This window comes from Haliaeetus albicilla, chromosome W, assembly GCF_947461875.1.
Source record: "Haliaeetus albicilla chromosome W, bHalAlb1.1, whole genome shotgun sequence".
NCBI classification, from domain to species: Eukaryota; Metazoa; Chordata; class Aves; order Accipitriformes; family Accipitridae; genus Haliaeetus; species Haliaeetus albicilla.
The window spans coordinates 44222220-44240291 of NC_091515.1; the positions used below are offsets into that span (position 1 = coordinate 44222220).

Consider the following 18072-nt stretch of genomic DNA (forward strand, 5'->3'; position numbering starts at 1 on the left):
ATGTGACATCATGCTCAGCAATAAAAGCTGGGGGAAGAAGGAGGAAGTGGGGGACATTCAGAGTGATGGCGTTTGTCTTCCCAAGTAACTGTTACACATGATGGAGCCCTGCTTTCCTCAAAATGGATAAATATCCACCTGCTGATAGGATGTAGTGAATAAATTCCTTATTCGTTTTGTTTGTGCATGCAGCTTTTGCTTTACCTATTAAATTGTCTTTATCTCAACCTACGAGTTTTCGCACCTTTACCCTTCCAATTCTCTCCCCCATCCCACTGTGGGGGGAGTAAGTGAGCAGCTGTGTGGTGCTTAGCTGCCTACCGAGGTTAAACCACAACAGTCTTTTTTGGTGTCCAACATGGCGCTTGAAGGGTTTGAGATAATGACAGATTTGTTTGGAGTTTGCTAGCTTATTTTATAGCCCATCATCCAGATCATTAATGAAGATGTTAAACAGTATCAGACCCGGTATTGACCCCTGGGGTACACCACTAGTCACTGGCCTCCAACTAGTCTTTGTTCCACTGATCACCACACTCTGGGCCCATCCCTTCAGCCAGTTTTCAATCCACCTCATTGTCTGCTCATCCAGCCCATACTTCATCAGCTTGTCTATGAGGGTATTATGGGAGACAGTGCCAAAAACCTTATGAAAGTGTATGTAGAACATATCCACTGCTCTCCCCTCATCTACTAAGCCAGTCATTTCATCATAGTCATTTCACCTCTGTGACGGTCTGACAAATTCAATGTCTCAAACATTCGTTGAAGAACTTTGATGAAGAAAACGGCCTCTGTGAAAACGCTGGAGTTTTGTGAACAGGACAATGTGGCCGAAGGAGAGGGCCCCCCGGAGGGTGGGACCGCGCTTCTCCAAAGCCGCAAGTCCTTATCTTAAGTGACCAGGAGAAGGAGCACAGCAGCGCCTGGAGGAGGAGGCCCCACAGAGGATGGGACTGTGCTTCTATCTTAAGCGGTCATGCCAGCAGAAAAAGAGAGGCAACTCTGCAATGAACACCCCCCCAAAGCTCACTGACCGATTCCAGAGAACCCCGGGAATGGGACTGCGCATGTCGAGACCATCGAACACACTATAAAAGAAGGGAGAACGAGTCCTCGGCGCGCGCCCTCTGGAACTGGATCTCTACGCTGGCTGGACCAACGCTGAACCCAGGACTGGTGAAACCCTTCTTTCTTTCTTTCTTTCTTTCTTTCTTTCTCTCTTTCTCTCTCTCCCTCTTTTCCTTCTCTCTTTTCCACAGTCCCTACACCTCATCCTTTGAAACATAAACCGTTGACCAAGTCTGAGACTAGGAGTGGATCTAGCCGCCCCTGAGCTCCTCTTTGAGAAGGAGTCCAGAAAGCAAGGGGGTCTGCTCTGAACCTCGTGACTCAACGGGAGGGCTCTCCTCCTGATACATTTCATGTTCCTTTTTCCATTTCATTTTTCTATACTTCCCTCCTCTTCTCAAACAGCGGCTTAATGACATGTTGCAAGGTTCATATTAACAAGTTCATGTGTACTTGGACAAAGTTAGCTAGGTTGAATAAATGTTGATTGTTGTTTGAACTCCCCTGGTGTCGTTTCACCTTAATTCTGACAAAGGAAATCCACGAACCTGAGTCGCTCCAACTTTGGGATGCGACAACCTCCCCTTGGTGAATCCACACTAACTACTCCTGATCACCTTCTTGTCCTTAATGTGCCTGGAAATGGTTCTCAGAATTAGTTGCTGCATCGTTTTCCCAGGGATCATAGGTGAGGCTGACTGGCCTGTAGTTCCCTGGGTCCTCCTTCTTGAAGATATGAGTGATGACATTTACTTTCCTCCAGTCCTCAGGCACCTCTCCCAATCGCCTTGATTGTTCAAAGATTATTGAGAGTGGCCTTGCAATGACATCAGCCAGCTCCCTCAGCACTCATGGGTGCATCCCATCAGGGCTTATGGGCTTGTGTACATCCAGTTTGCTTAAGGATCCCCGACCTGATCCTCTTCCTTGCTTCAGCCTTTCCCTGTGGTCTCTGGGATCTGGGATTCCTGAAGGCTGGTCTTGCTAGTAAAGACTGATGCAAAGAAGGCATTTGGTACCTCAGCCTTTTTCCATGTCCTGTGTCACCATGGTGGAGCAGATATCCACACTGCAGCCTATGGAGGACCCCACGCTGGAGCAGTTGGCTAGTCCCTGAAGGAACTGCATCCCGCGGAGAGCTCATGCTGGAGCAGATTTTCCTGAAGGAATTGCGTCCCATGAAGAGGACCCTCACTGGAGCAGGGGAAAAGTGTGAGGAGGAAGGACAGGCAGAGTGGAACTGTTACTACTGACTGTAACCCCCCATTCCCCATCCCCCCTGCACTGCTGGCGGGGAGGGGTAGAGAAGTTAGGAGTGAAGTTGAGCCTGGGAAAAGGAGGGATGGGGAATGGTGCTGTTTTAATTTTTTTTGTCTTTGTTTCTCACCATCCAAATGGTCTCCAGTATAGTTTTTTTTCCTGGCTATATTCCACTGACCCTAATGACACATGGAAATTCTGTTTTATTTATTTTTTTTCTTTTCATTAGAGCTATTCTGTTAATTGAAAAGGAGACAGAAAATAGATGTCTACACCAGTGGACCCTGGCACAATGCTTCATCCTGGTCCTTCCCCAGGGCCAGGTCCTTCACCTGGACCAATTCTAGGACCTAGTCCAGGACCAGGGCCATCTCCTGGCTCAGTACACAGCATGATGGGGCCGAGTTCTGGACCGCCCAGTGTCCCACATCCTATGCCGACAATGGGGTCTACTGATTACCTGCAGGAGGGCATGCACCAACGGCATAAGGTAATTTTGTTTTTAATAAATGAGATTTTTTCCTAGACTTCTCTCCATTGATTAAAAAGCATACTTTTACTACATTTAGACCTGCAAAACAAGCTATTGCACTTCATACATCACATGCAAAACTGCAGCTACACTTTGATTACATCTTTATTACTAAAGATGGTGTACATATCGGATCAAACACAACTTGTTTGTTTTTAATAGACCAATTTGAACTACAGTGCTAGCAATTATGCAAATCTTAACTTGTAAACTACATGTTTCAGTAGAATAGGCCTCACTAGAGAATAAAATTGAAGTGCTACAAGACCATTCTGGTAGTAATTTTTTTTTAGTTAAACCTACATGTTAGATCTTGTAAGGTTCTTTTTTGACATCTGTTTGGAACTATTTTTTTCCATATTATATTTTTCTGGGGTGACTTTTTTTTTCATGAACATTTATTTTTATTATTATCTCTTAAAAGGCTTAAATATTTGTTTCATCTTCCACGTTGATTTAAAAATTATTGTCAAATTAATTTACGTAGACTCCATCTCATTAAGGAATTTAAAACTATTTAATTTAAAGCATGTGAATAATCTGACTTGAGTGCTTGTCATGCTTAAATTTACGTGTGTGCTTACACAATTTCTTTTGCTATAAGGAAATATGTCTGAAATTTTCTTTTTTAAGACATTCTCTTACTAATTCTCATCTTTAATTATGAAGTAAATTTATGGTAACTTCACTTTTACAGGTGTTTTACCTTCATAAGTATGCAATAACTGCTTACAGAAGCAAGATATAATTTCAAAACCTTTTGGTGATTATCATTATAATTATTTGGTGATTATCTACTTGCTGGCTAGTTTGGCTTGATAGATGTTAGCAATCACACACTAACATACATACCCACACAATAAGCATGCACTCCAGTCTTTCCAGTTGCTGGTACCACAGACAAATGGACCCCTATGACTTGTGGTTCCCCACTCCAATTGCTGGCACTTAGACCTCCATGCACACACACAGAGTTGAGAGCCCTCTCACCCAGGGGGTGAGTTAAATGACAAGACAGAACAGACTGTGCTGATCAAGTGCAGGGCATGGTCAGAAAAATGCGCTCACCAGACCTGTTTACATGCGACCAGCCCCTTTTGTCCCCTTATACCTCTATTTTCGCATGCTTGTTCCTCCCAAAATCACCTAGATCCCTCCCTTTGGTTCCTCCCCTAATCATCCCATAATAAGTCTTGCATGATTCCAAAATGTTCTTCCTGGCATCCCCTGATGAGTCCCATACCCTAGTAGGCAGTAACCCCCTTCAGTCTGTAGGTGCTTGGGAGAGCTGCTCCCGTTAACTCATCGGGTGGGTTTCACACTGGAGCTGAGGCTCTCCTTGGGACAGCCCTGGGAGGAGTCAGGGCAAGGGGTTCTGTCTCTGATTAGGTTTTTGGGGTTCCTCTACCTGCCATTGTGTCTGTGCTCCTTTGTGTTTATAGAGATTTGCTTTTAATAGCATAATCTAACATTAAGTTGGCATTAATAAATCATATAGGTCCCATACTTAACAACAATTATGTGAAAATTAAATATTATATATTCAAATAACTAGAAAATCTGTACACAGGAAAATTTACTGTTGATTTATAGAATATAGTTAGGCCAGAAAGAATAAACTAACTTTTTCTCACTAATTTTTTGAATAAACTTTAGTCCATCAATCACATTGTCAGCAGCATCAGGAAATCTGAACTCAAAATATTTGGAAGCTGGGAGGATAGAAGAGGGAAGCATTGCTACATGTTTGCCCTGATCTTATTCTTCCTGGATATTTACCTCTAGTCCCTTCTGGAAACAGAAGAAAGGGAAAGATGGTCTTGGTCTGAAGTGGTATAGCTGTTCTTATGCACCAACTGGGACATGTATTTTTTAACTATATATATTTATTAACCAGAACAACGGTGTTTTCCATAGATCTTACTTGAGGGACAGAAAGAGAACTGTGCACTCTATGATCTCTCTTCCTATTTGCTGATAACCAGAAGCATAATCCTTTTTTTATTTATAACCATGTGTGGTGGGTTAGCCTTGGCCAGCAGCCAAATGCCCACCTAGCTGCTCACTCACTCCCCCTCCTCAACAGGACAGGGGGAAAAAAATAGGATGAAAAAGCTCATGAGGTGAGATAAAGATAGGGAGATAGCTTACCAATTACTGTCAAGGACAAAACAGACTTGACTTGGGGAAAAATAATTTAATTTATTTATTTATTAAAATAGATTTGGATAGTGAGAAACAAAGACACACAAAAAAAAAAAAAGCATGGTGTCCTCCATGGGCTGCAGCTACCTGCTCTGGCACCTGAGGCACCTCCTCCCCCTCCTTCTTCTCTGACCTTGGTGTTTGCACTGCTGTTTCTCACTCTTCTCCCCCCCCCCGCCTGTCCAGCATTTGTCTCATCTCAGGCCTGCAGTGGAACTATTGCTGAGCTGGCTGGAACTGGCTGTGTCAGGCACAGGGCAGCCCCTTACCTGTTCTCCCTCCTCACAGAGGTCACCCCTGCAGTCCTTCCTGCCCCCTCCCACTACCAAAGCCTTGCCACTTAAACCCAATACACCATGTATACCGTAAATGATTGCTGGCTGTAGAAAAATTAGTATGATGTCACAAGCAGGATTTTTACTTGAAGTAAAAATATACCAATAAGAAATTGATTCCTTTAATGGAATCTTTGTGTTTGAAGGGAAACAGCATTTGGGACATTCCAGTGTAGCAGCAACTGAAAGGCAAAAGGTTGAGTTAATAATTTGGCCTAAGCCACAGGCTGTACTGTTCTAAGTTGGTCTGCATTACACTGCTTTGTTATATGAATTCAATACAGTTCATTTGTTTCTGTTTGGACAATTTTCCTCCAGTTTGTAGTACTTGAGATTGTCCAAACAGCTCATAAGGAATCAGAAAAAGAAAGCAGCAGGAAGGGGGATAAACGTTCTCATGTTGTGCTCTGCTTTCCAAAAATCTGATTCCAGGGATAGAGAGTCCCATTGTATTTACTTATAATAGGTAGTATGAGAAGTTTATATGCTTCTTTATATACTTGTGTAAATTTTTATTTTATATCCCTTTGATTTTATTTTAGTAGTGGTATATATATATTTTTTTTACAGCCTACTGATGGCTTGCATGAAAAAGGAATGGTTGAAGATGTTCATTGTAGCTCTGTGAAGAGTATGCGACCTCCTCACCCTGGAATGGGCCCACCTCAGAGTCCAATGGACCAACATAATCAAGGTTTATGCATATTATGCATGCAATATAATTTTGGGGGCCCTTTTGTGCTACAGGAAGTCACAAGTTCCTTGGAACAAGTTTCTTATATTTCCTCTGTGCTCTGTTTGGAGAAGATAAATTGTGATATTGAGGGGAGTAGAGGAATAACTTAATTATCTTGCTTTTTGGAGTGTACATCAACCATATACTGAAAAAAAGTGGGTAATGTAAGGGCTTGGGTAAGGTTATGTCATGGTTTAACCCCAGCCAGCAACTAAGCACCACGCAGCTTCTTGCTCACTCCTCCCCCCTCCCAGTGGGATGGGGAGGAGAATCGGAAAAAAAAAGTAAAACTCGTGGGTTGAGATAAGAACGGTTTAATAACTAAAGTAAAATAAAACACAATAATAACAACAACAATAATAAAATACAATAATAATAATAATAATAATAGTAATGATGATGATGATGAAAGGGAATATAACAAAAAAGAGAGATAAATTAGACCCAAGAAAAGACAAGTGATGCACAATGCAATTGTTCACCACCTGCTGACCAATGCCCGAGCAGCAATCCACCCCTCCCAGCCAGCTCCCCCCAGTTTATATACTGAGCATGATGTTCTATGGTATGAAATATCCCTTTGGCTAGTTCAGGTCAGCTGTCCTGGCTATGCTCCCTCCTAGCTTCTTGTACACCCGCTTGCTGGCAGAGCACGGGAAATGGAAAAATCCTTAACTTAGGATAAGTGCTACTTAGCAACAACTAAAACATCAGTGTGTTATCAACATTATTCTCACACTAAATCCAAAACACACTGTACCAGCTACTAAGAAGAAATAACTCTATCCCAGCCAAAACCAGGACAATCAGTTTGAATCCTATGATGAAGGAATCACAAGAGAGAAGTGAAACCAGCCTGGAGTGGCCTTATTTAATATGTCTGCCATGTTTGGTCAAGTACTGTTTGTAGGTTTTACCAAAAAATTGTGCCCAACAACAGAAACAAAATAGAAGCTAATTTCATCATATGTCTTCTTCACATCCTTTAGTTCACAAGGTAAAAGGAAATGTATTCTATAAGCAGCTCAGTATGTTGAAGATTTAACTGACAACACCTACTTATATTAGTTTAGCAGATAAAGTTCTGTATATTGCATAACTAGTTGTATTACAGCAATTCCTAAAGACCCTGACTAGAATTAGGAGCCCTCTTTTACCAGTCCCTGTACAAATCTATTAAGAGATGGTCACTTTTTTTGATGTGATTTTGTGTTTGTTAGATTGGATAAGACAAATGGTGGGAAGAGAAAACGGGTATAGATTAGCAGAATGCATTTGCTTGAACCGCTGTGTGACTCTGAGCGGGCTGTGACTGGGATCCTGGTCAATACTTGTTCCTGTACCTTGAGCATTGGAAAGTACTATTTTTCAGTTATACCTTTCACTACCAATTTTGTGAAATAGAACTGATTTCTGAATATAGAAATTCTCCATCAGATTAAAGTGTTTTTCTGCTGATTTCAGTGGAATTCAAGCATGCTCATCTGAGAGCAAAATTTTACCCGAGTATGCATTCAGAGACAGGTTTGCTTGTAACAAATGTGTTTCCTAAAATGAACAGAATGTTTACTCTGAAAATGAAAGCTGGTTCAATTTAAACATAATGTGCTAATAATACAGTGCAATACTTAGCACTGTGGGTCATGGCTCATGCATGGGACTTCTCTGTGCTACAATAAAACTAATAAGCAGTAATAACAGGTACAACTGTCTGTATAATAGACATGTATAGTGCTTGGCTTGCTTCTGCATAGCATTCTAATTTAGAAGAAAAGTAGCACTAAGCAAAATGAATATAACCCATATTAAACGGACAAAAACTTGTTAAGTGATAGCTTATAAAAATAACTAAATAGTGAATCATCAACCAGTTGGGGACATTTCTAGTTGGTCTTGCGGGAATCTGAATATATTTGTCATAAATATATGTCATAAACTCATTGCTGGTAGAATTTGCAGATAACAGTGGTGTAGCAGTAAATAACAAAAGGAACAAGTTGGTTATATATGCTGATCAAGATCATAGAAAGATACCAATGAACTGAAACAAACCAGAAAACCCTCTTGTTTTTTCATGGAATTTGGAACTAAATAAGTGCAATTATTGTGATACAGCAGTAAAACCCATTCCAATTACAATATTTAAAGTGCTCTGTTCATAGTTGATAAAAGAACTTGAAATGCAAAGATAAGCACTGCAGGGTTTTTAAGGCTCTGGGACTTAATCTCTATACATTTCTAAACACCAAGCAGTATTTGCTGAGCTTTTTACAATAAAGCTATCCAAATTTAGGTTAACATAGAGTTCACCAAGTTACTGCTTCTTCACAGAGAATATTGATATTTACTGTCCCTATTGTTCTTAAACTTAGCTGCACTTTCTTTTCTGATCCTTTCAGCCTTTTAAAGATGAGAAAAATCTATTTGGTCATCTTATCCATCTGTCTGCCAGTAGAAGACTACCTCTCAACAGTATATTTCTCCAGTCCTAATTTTGAATGAATTGCATGCTTGGGGCCTTCATATCTTTCTCTTAGTTGACAGTTTCACAAGAGATTATATTAGCACCGGCCATATTACCAATGAGGAAAATTTTATACTTTGCTTACCTTAAATAAATCTTCTTGTAGCTTCAGTCCTGTCTGAATATATTTCTCACTGTATATTTCTTCTAAGATGTTATGTGCTCTCACTGTGTATTGTGAATACCTCTTCTTTCTAGTGCTGTATACCCTGAGATTCTTTCAAGCAGCTCCCTAAAGATGCCAAAGTCTGCTCTCCTGAAGCCCAGGGTTGTGCTCGAGGTTGGCCAGTGTGTCTTGACTCTTTTTAAAGGTTTTGCACTTAAAGTAGAAAACCTCTATATGGCATCACAAAACTTTAGAGTCTGTGAATGTCACATTTTATAGCTAATGAGAAGTTTGGAAGGTTTTTGTCCTTACCTGAAATAATTAGTTGGTGTTTTATTTTAATCTTTATTTTTGTAAAACCTGTTTTCCTTATTGCCAAGATTCCCAATGTGTATGACTTTGAGGGAGAGAGGAAATGTAATTATTAAATATGTAGAAACCTCAAAACCAGTTAATTTCTAGAAATTCCTCTCTCCATAACAATGTCATGCACTTAAGGCTTGAATTGTCAAGGTTAAAAACAAGTGCTGTATGTCTCATTTCACCTTTCTGACTTCACTTTTTTGTAACTCAGACAGATTTAAGATCCAGCATCTCAAAACCCATCACTGATTTAGGACTAAATAACTTTGAAAAGTGTAATGTTGTGATGGGGAGACAAAGAAATCTTTCTTTGGCAGACAGTTTTGAAAACAGCTTAATTAAAAGTAGCTGCTATTTAAAGGAAATTGTGAGATTTGGAAATGTAACAGTAATGGAAAAATACAATAAATAAGAAACCAAAATTTAAAATCATAAGACAATAGAGCAATTATATGCTTTTTTAATACCATAATATATTCATTTAAAGCAGTGTCTTCCATAAGTGGGATTTTAGCCCCCCCTTTTCTTAATAAAGAAAGAATTATTTTTGAGAGTAGTTAGTAGTCTCAGTCCTGACACCTTTGGTAGACAGAGATTAATAAATGGAATAAATTGTATGATCTGTATGATTATTTATCATGGCTTTTATCACCAGCAATATATTTATGAATATATGTATAAGCAATTTTGATGTTAAGCTTTCTATTGAATAACCTCAGTAATTTTAGCTTTTTACCCTTAATGTCTCTTATTCTTCCTTTTCATTCTTTCCTCAACTTTTTCTTTCTATCTTTCCCTTAGGTTCCTTATTTTTTCTTATTTTCAACAGGGTTTTCTTTGCTTGTCTTTTTGCTCTTTAGTTATAAAACTGAATTCTCAGTCTCTTTCTGTCTTATCTGATCTTTTCCCAACTAAAACTTCTTTTTCCATCCTGTCCTTCCATTTCCTTTTCCTATTTTTGAAAAACAAAACAAAACACAACCAACCCCAAATCTTCCATTCTTTTTTCTTTATTATTTCAGTTATTTTTAATGTGTACTTCACTGTAGGATATTAGTATCCTCAGACCCCACCTTTCATTAACTTTCAGTTCTTTAGCACTCTCATGTCTCAGCTTGTATGAATTCTGAATTTACAGCTACTGGCATCTCACCAGTCAAAATTTGTAGAGTTCCCCTATGCTACCCTTATTGGAAGAACAGTGAAAGGAAGGAGTAAAATTGCTTCTTACTGTGACCAGTACTAGGTATAGATAAAGTTGGCATAGTTTCAGTTCAGAATGTCAGATCAGCCAAGGAATCACAGGAGTAGATTTGATTCCACAGAACTCAGGGAAGTCTGCATGAACTTTTGAGTTTTGCGACCTATAACTTGGTCAAAGACTGTGAAAGGGAGCTAGGAGATTTGTTGTTCTGTAAGGCTCATCAGACTGATACTGTGGTGGGTTGACCCCAGCCAGCAACTAAGCACCCACCGGCTGCTTCGTCACCCCCCCCTCCCCCAGCAGTATGGGGGAGAGAATCAGAAGGCCAAAAGGAAGAAATTACTTGTGGGTTGAGATAAAGACAGTTTAATAAGTGATGCAAAGGCAATCACTCGCCACCTCCCACAATCAGACTGATGCCCAGCCAGTGTCCGAGCAATGGCTACTTTGGAAAGACTTCCCCATCATTTCTTATTGCTGACCATGACGTTATATGGCATGGAATATCCCTTTGGCCAGTTCAGGTCAGCTGTCCCGGCTGTGTTCCCTCCCAACTTTTTGTGCACCTCCAGCCTACTCCCTGAGGGGGCAGAGTGAGAAACAGAGAAGGACTTTATGCTGTGCAAGCACTGTTCAGCAATAGCCAAAACATTGGTGTGTTATTAACAGTGGTTTAGTCACAAATCCAAAACACAGCACCGTACAGGCTGCTATGAAGAAAATTAACTCCATCCCAGACAGCCCCAGTACAGATACAAATGTTATTTTTCTTCTGCAAATCAGTCTTTCACAGCTGGTAGACATCTTTAAAATCTAACTGTAGTGCATCACCTAAAGGATAAGACTTAAGATTTTTTTTGTCTTGGATGTGCTTTGGAGTCTTCGATATCTCACTTAAAAAGCATACCCATACCATCTATTTTCATGGATGTGTTATGAAGCTCAGGGAAATATTTGTGAAGTGTAATTAAAATTCAAACCTAAACCCACCAAAAAGCAAGGATTGTAATAAGATGAGTTCTGTTCCCTTCAGAGTTGTGCTCACCCTGTGTGGTGGGTTAACCTTGGCTGGTCTCCACGTGCCCACCCAGCTGCTCTCTCACACCCCCTCCTCAGCAAGATGGGGAGAAAATAAGATGAAAAAAACTCATGGGTTGACATGAGGACAGGGAGATCGCTCACCAGTTACCATCATAGGCAAAACCAACTCAACTTGGGGAAGACTAATTTAATTTATTTCCAATTAAAAATAGAGTAGGATAGTGAGAAACAAAAACAAAGCTAAAAACACCTTCCCTCCACCCTTCCCTTCTTCCCAGGCTCTTCTACCTCCTCCTCTACCACTGATTTGCACAGGGGGGATGGGGAATGGGAGTTGCAGTCAGTTCATAAAGCTTTTTCTCTGCCGCTCCTTCCTTCTCATGCTCTTCCCCTGCTCCAGTGTGGGGTCCCTCCCACAGGAGACAGTCCTTCACAAACTTCTCCAGTGTGGGTCCTTCCCACAGGCTGCAGTTCTTCATGAACTGCTCCAGCATGGGTCCTTTCCACGGGGTGCAGTCCTTCAGGAATGGGTTGCTCCAACATGAGTCCCCCACAGGCCACAGTTCCTGCCAGAAAACCTGCTCCTGTGTGGGTTCCTCTCCACGGGCTGCAGTTTCTGCCAGGAGCCTACTCCAGCACAGGCTCTCCATGGGGTCACAGCCTCCTTCAGGACACATCTACCTGCTCTGGTGTGGGGTCCTCTGTGGGCTGCAGGTGGATATCTGCTCCACCGTGGACCTCCATGGGCTGCAGGGGGACAGCCTGCCTCACCATGGTCTTCACCACTGTCGTGGTTTAACCCCAGCCAGCAACTAAGCACCACGCAGCTGCTCACTCACTCCCCCCCCATCCAGTGGGATGGGGGAGAAAATCAGGAAAAGAAGTAAAACTCCTGGGTTGAGATAAGAACGGTTTAATAGAACAGAAAAGAAGAGACTAATAATGATAATGATAACACTAATAAAATGACAACAGTAGTAATAAAAGGATTGAAATGTACAAATGATGCGCAGGGCAATTGCTCACCACCCACCGACCGACACCCAGCCAGTCCCCAAGCGGTGAATCCCTGCCCCCCCACTTCCCAGTTCCTAAACTAGATGGGATGTCGCATGGTATGGAATACACTGTTGGCCAGTTTGGGTCAGGTGCCCTGGCTGGGCATGAGAAGCTGAAAAATCCTTGACTCTAGACTAAACACTACTGAGCAACAACTGAAAACATCAGTGTTATCAACATTCTTCACATACTGAACTCAAAACATAGCACTGTACCAGCTACTAGGAAGACAGCTAACTACATCCCAGCTGAAACCAGGACAACCATGGGCTGCAGGGGAATCTCTGCTCTGGCGCCTGGAGCATCTCCTCCCCCTCCTTCTTCCCTGACCTTGGTGTCTGCAGAGTTGTTTCTCTCACTCCTCTCTCTCACAGCTGCTGCATAGTGGGTTTTACCCTTTCTTAAATATGTTATCACAGAGGCACCACCACCTTTGCTGATTGGCTCAGCTTTGGCCAGCAGCGGGTCTGTTTTGTAGCCAGCTAGAACTGGCTCTGTCTGACATGGGGGCAGCCCTATGTCTTCTCACAGAGGCCACCCCTGCAGCCCTCCCTCCTCACTACCAAAACCATGCCATGTAAACCCAATATACCCTGTCAGATCTTTTATAGGATTTAATGTTCATCAGCTTCTTCAGAAGATAGTTTTTGTGTTCAAAGTTGATACTCTGGGTTTTCCAGCACCTGGATGGTAAAAGGTAGTGAATGTTGTTTCTCAGACTAAAAGATTTAATCCACATAAGCTTGAGGAACTATATAAAAATATGAATTAGATACTATCTGGTTTTATATTTGTATGTTGGAGAGTATTAGGAAAAAGGTTATGTATCATTGAATAGGTGCTTTGATGTATGCACATCAAAATAAATATATACATATATAAATATAATGCTGTTTTTATAAGCTGTAAAATAGGCAAACATCTTTGAAAACATTCTATAATGAAATATTCATTCAAAATACAGGTGAACCAGTGCCCTATCATGCCATTTGATTGCTGTATTTCACATGCAATTTAGTTTTAGTTTGTTTTACCCCAAATGTGAGGGGAGTTAATTGTTTGAATAATAGCTCTTGTAGCCTTCTTGCTGTCTCAGGGAATTTCAGATCATACTTCTGTTTTTGTAGAAAATATTACAGCTCTACTAATGTGAGAGAGAATTTTTTATATTTCAGATACTGTTTAAGGTAAAGAAACTTCAGTGGAATTTAGACTTGATTAACCTGGAAAATAAGGTTTTGAACCTCTTATCTGCTCCAGGCTATATGTCTCCACACCCATCTCCACTGGGAGCACCAGAACATGTGCCCAGTCCAATGTCTGGACAAGGTCCAACTCCATCCCAGATGACTCCAAGTCAGCCAGGACCCATGATACCAGGAGACCCACAAGTTATGAGTCAACCCAACAGAGGTTCTTCCCCTTTCAGTCCTGTACAGCTACATCAGCTCCGAGCTCAGATTCTAGCATACAAAATGTTAGCTAGAGGTCAGTCTTTACCAGAAAACCTCCAACTTGCTGTTCAAGGAAAGAGGACCCTGCCCGGCATTCAGCAGCAACAGGTTCCTGCTGCCTATAGCAGGCAATCAAGTAAGTGAATGTAGGCACCATGTCATTGGCAAGATACTTCTTTAAGTTCTACCCGTGGAAAATAGAAATTGTTGGTGTGCAGGCATATAATTTGGAACCATTTGCAGACATCTATATGAACAATGACCTATGGTTTTAATTTGGAATAAGTGCATAAAGCACATTATTAATAGGATACTAATTATTTTTAAAAATAGAGATAAAAGTAATTTATATACTAGCTGTCCTGATTATGCCTGCCACTTTTGCAAATGTTTGTCACAATTTGCCAGTTACATTTTACTGCTCTTAGAATGTGTTTTCACTCCCCTGTTGCCATGCAGAAAAATAGATATAAAATCTGGAAGTTGACTGATTATGCAGATCATGAAAACTGAAACTATATGCAGTATGTTGTCAAGTGTATAACATAGGGAAAAGAGTTTCTCATAATAATAATAATAGATGTTATAATGCAGTATGCAAACTTATTTCGGTCTTAAACAGCTGTGTTACTTTAAACAGCTTGCACCTGTTATGTTTTCTGAACAAGTCCAATCCTAAGATCAATTTAATGGGGAGGGAGGGAAAGGAGGGGAGTTTTCTGTTGTTGAAGTTTGGTTTTGTTTGTAAGTTCATTAATTTGTATGACGATTGTCTTTCACTTTTTCCCTCCTCCACAATCTCAAGAAAATAAAGAAATGGTTTATCTATCCATGTGGACATTATACAGATCCCACTGTGATATCTTAACAGTATTATGTGCATATTTTTTGACTCTTCATTACTTTCAAATTCAGACCTTTTAGGACCTTTTCCCATGGGGAAAAAAAATATCCAGTTTACTTAAAGGCAGTTTTAAATATCTTTTATGTATTTCTTTTGTCTTTTCAGTTTTGTACATTTTTTAACCAAGGGCTATGAAAATGTGATCTTTATTTTTAAAAATTAATCTCCTCCTGCTGTTTATTACTCACTTGAAATAATAATCCTATGTTTGTGATATCATAATATACACCATACAAATGATTTTGGGCACAAAATTAGCTTCAACAGATTAAAAAATATGCTGATTAATTTAAAGAGTTAATGATTTCTGTAAACTGTTATTTAGCTTTAGAAGCTGAGGGTAAAGATGATCCTATTTTCTTATAAAAATAATTTGAATAACTCTGGTCACTTAATTTCAACGCATGTGGTTTTGTCATCAAGTATTTTAAAAGATGTGATTTTAATATACCTCATTACATTAATTTTTTGCACAGTGGAATCCACTTAAATCTGTATTTAATGCACAAAGCTTATTTGCATAAATAGACTAGCATATTGGAATGCAGAGGGATTTTTTAATGTGTAGTAATGTTTTATATTTTAATAATTTTCTTTCTGTTAAATTATAGGTATTGGGTCACATGCAATGAGTGGTCCTACAGCTGGCCCAGGACCAGCTCCAGGAGTACCTGGACATATAGCTGCCATGACCCCTAAACCTTGGACAGAAGGTAGAAGGGAGTATAGTAGTAATTTTATATCATGCATACAGTTAAGGTTAAACCATGTGGGTAGGGACTGGGGAAAAGAGGCAGGAAAAAGAATGGGGAAATAAAAAGACATAAAGAAGAAATGGTGTGACCTTTACTTTGCCTAGCACTTAAATATCAAGGAGTGTTTTACCACTTATTCAAAGGTGAATGAGTTGACCAGATGAAATTATTGCAGCTGTTAGGCAGCCTGAACATGAAGCATCCTCTACAATCAGAATTAAATATATAAGCTTGTTCCTTTTCCAGAGATTGATGCAGATGGTTGAATGCCAGATGGTCAGGATGCTGGATCTGAAATGAAATTGATTACAAGACTACAGGCATATTGTGTAGTTGTATTTTTTAGCAATAAACTGTTGTTTCCTCAAACAATCAAGTGTTATCTTTATTGTTGCAGATGTCTGTTCTCAATGACTATCTCACATCTGTGTGCATGAGTGACTTCCTGACTTGTTAGAGTACTGAAACCTGTGCTGTCATTGTCAGGTGCTATATTAATGTTAACTGATGAGTTAGTTAACTTTCAAAATAGTTAGAATGCTATAATATAAAAGAGTAATCAGATACCAAGTATTTCAGATACATAAATATAATTAATTGGGAGTTGGGGGCAAAATGGAAGCTATTTATATTTGCCAGCTATATTTCAGTACTATTGCTGAAATTTTAATACGGCTTACTGGTTCTCACAGGGAGTTGTAAAAGCAGGCCTACTCATGCTTCTAGTCAAATTGTGACTGTGGATGCATCCTTGCAAGCAGTATAAGGACAATGAACATATGAAGAGGCAGAATTTGGTCCTGCACTTATATGAAACTAGTTCTAGAGGACTCTTACTAATGCTAGATTTACTTAAAAAAAGTGTGAATTAAAAAAAAAAAAGAGGTGTTGTTCATAAACTGACATGCACTTTTATTACAAAGCTGGTGAGGGGCCTGGAGCATAAATCTTATGAGGAGTGGCTGAGGGAACTGGGGCTGTTTAGTCTGGAGAAAAGGAGGCTGAGGGGAGACCTTTTTGCGCTCTACAACTACCTGAAAGGGGGTTGTAGTGAAGTGGGTACTGGTCTCTTCTATCAAGTAACTAGTGATAGGATGAGAGGAAATGGCCTCAAGTTGCGCCAAGGGAGGTTTAGATTGGATATTAGGAAAAATTTCTTTACTGAAAGGGCTGTCAGGCATTGGAACAGGCTGCCCAGGGAAGTGGTGGTGTCACCATCCCTGGAGGTATTCAAAAAGCATGTAGACAAAGCACTTCAGGATATGGCTTAGTGGGCATGGTGGTGTTGGGTTGACGGTTGGACTCGATGATCTTAAAGGTCTTTTCCCACCTAAACAATTCTATGATTCTATGATTCTATGATTATTTTTTGATCACTTTCTGCAATGTCCATTTGAGTTTGTATCTCTATAGGGAGGGAAACCTAGTATTTTTCTGATAAATTTGAATGTTTGTCTTAGCTTCATGTTTTGACCTAAAAAATCATCTTGGATTTTTTACTACACTCCATATTTCATGTTATCATGTTTCTTATGTTCTAGGCCAAGCCCCAGATACGAGTGTTCCCAATACGCCTCAAAAGCTCTCTGTACCACCTCCTAGTGGGAGGCCTTCTCCTGCCCCCGCTGCTTCCCAGCCTTCTGCAACCATGCCTGGGTCCTCTGTACCACAGCCCACACCTGGACAGCCTTCACCAATTGTGCAGCTGCAGCAAAAACAGAATCGTATCAGCCCTATCCAGAAACCACAAGGATTGGATCCAATTGAAATACTCCAGGAACGTGAATATAGGTAAAAGCTGAATAACAAGATTTAAATGCATATGCTTATTTTTTACTTTCTCAGTGGGTACTCTTGCAATCATCCCCTGTATTGTAGTGATTGTAGTTTAAATTGAGTTTCCATAGAGGGACCATGTCAAATACAAGTACAGAGGCATCAAACTGTAAAGCATGATTTAATTTCAGCCCAAGTTCTGAATTAGCAAAGCATATTGGTAGTATCATTGCAAACCAGCTTAACTTTAAAATGGACTCAAGTACTTGGCTGGATTAGTGTGATATTTGGAAAGCTGCAAATAATAATAGCTATGAAATTAAAATCCTTGGAATCCACATGGAAACTATTTTAGTACAGAAAGTATTCAGAAACATAAACAAAAGGAAATTAGAAGGAAAAAAATGGCAATGAAAAGACCGAAGAATAAGTGGCCAAAGCAAAAACTAATTTTGTATAATGATAAATAAGTTGTCTGGACTACCAAAGAATAGAGTATTAAGGAGGTGAAAGTGAAGATGAAAAATAGGGTACCAGGAAGTATGGTCCATAAATGTTGAGTTAGACTCCTAAGTAAGTACCCTAATTAAAAAGTGATGAGTACCCAGTAATATTCCTAGTAACATAGAGAGGATCTAATCTCTTATGATTTTCTGTGGTTAGAAAGAAACTGTTCCTTCCCCTTACTGAGACTATTATACAATTCCCCTTGAGGACTGGGGGAGGAGAAAGGCTGACTTGTATCTA

At 40.0% G+C, this 18072-nt stretch overlaps 1 protein-coding gene across 4 annotated transcripts in view; it reads left to right on the top strand.

The window, feature by feature from the left end:
• The window catches only part of LOC138683545 (probable global transcription activator SNF2L2), a 231771-nt gene that overhangs the window by 12729 nt on the left and 200970 nt on the right, over positions 1 to 18072 (top strand). For 2 of the 4 annotated variants that reach the window (XM_069775524.1, XM_069775526.1), the window contains exons 4-8: positions 2563 to 2821; positions 5974 to 6097; positions 13697 to 14026; positions 15406 to 15507; positions 17091 to 17340. In XM_069775524.1, coding sequence (XP_069631625.1) covers positions 2597 to 2821; positions 5974 to 6097; positions 13697 to 14026; positions 15406 to 15507; positions 17091 to 17340 — 1031 coding nt within the window. In that variant the 5' untranslated portion in view covers positions 2563 to 2596. Of the gene's footprint in view, positions 1 to 2560; positions 2822 to 5973; positions 6098 to 13696; positions 14027 to 15405; positions 15508 to 17090; positions 17341 to 18072 lie in introns of those variants that run through there. The other 2 variants (XM_069775525.1, XM_069775527.1) reach the window with 2 other exon arrangements.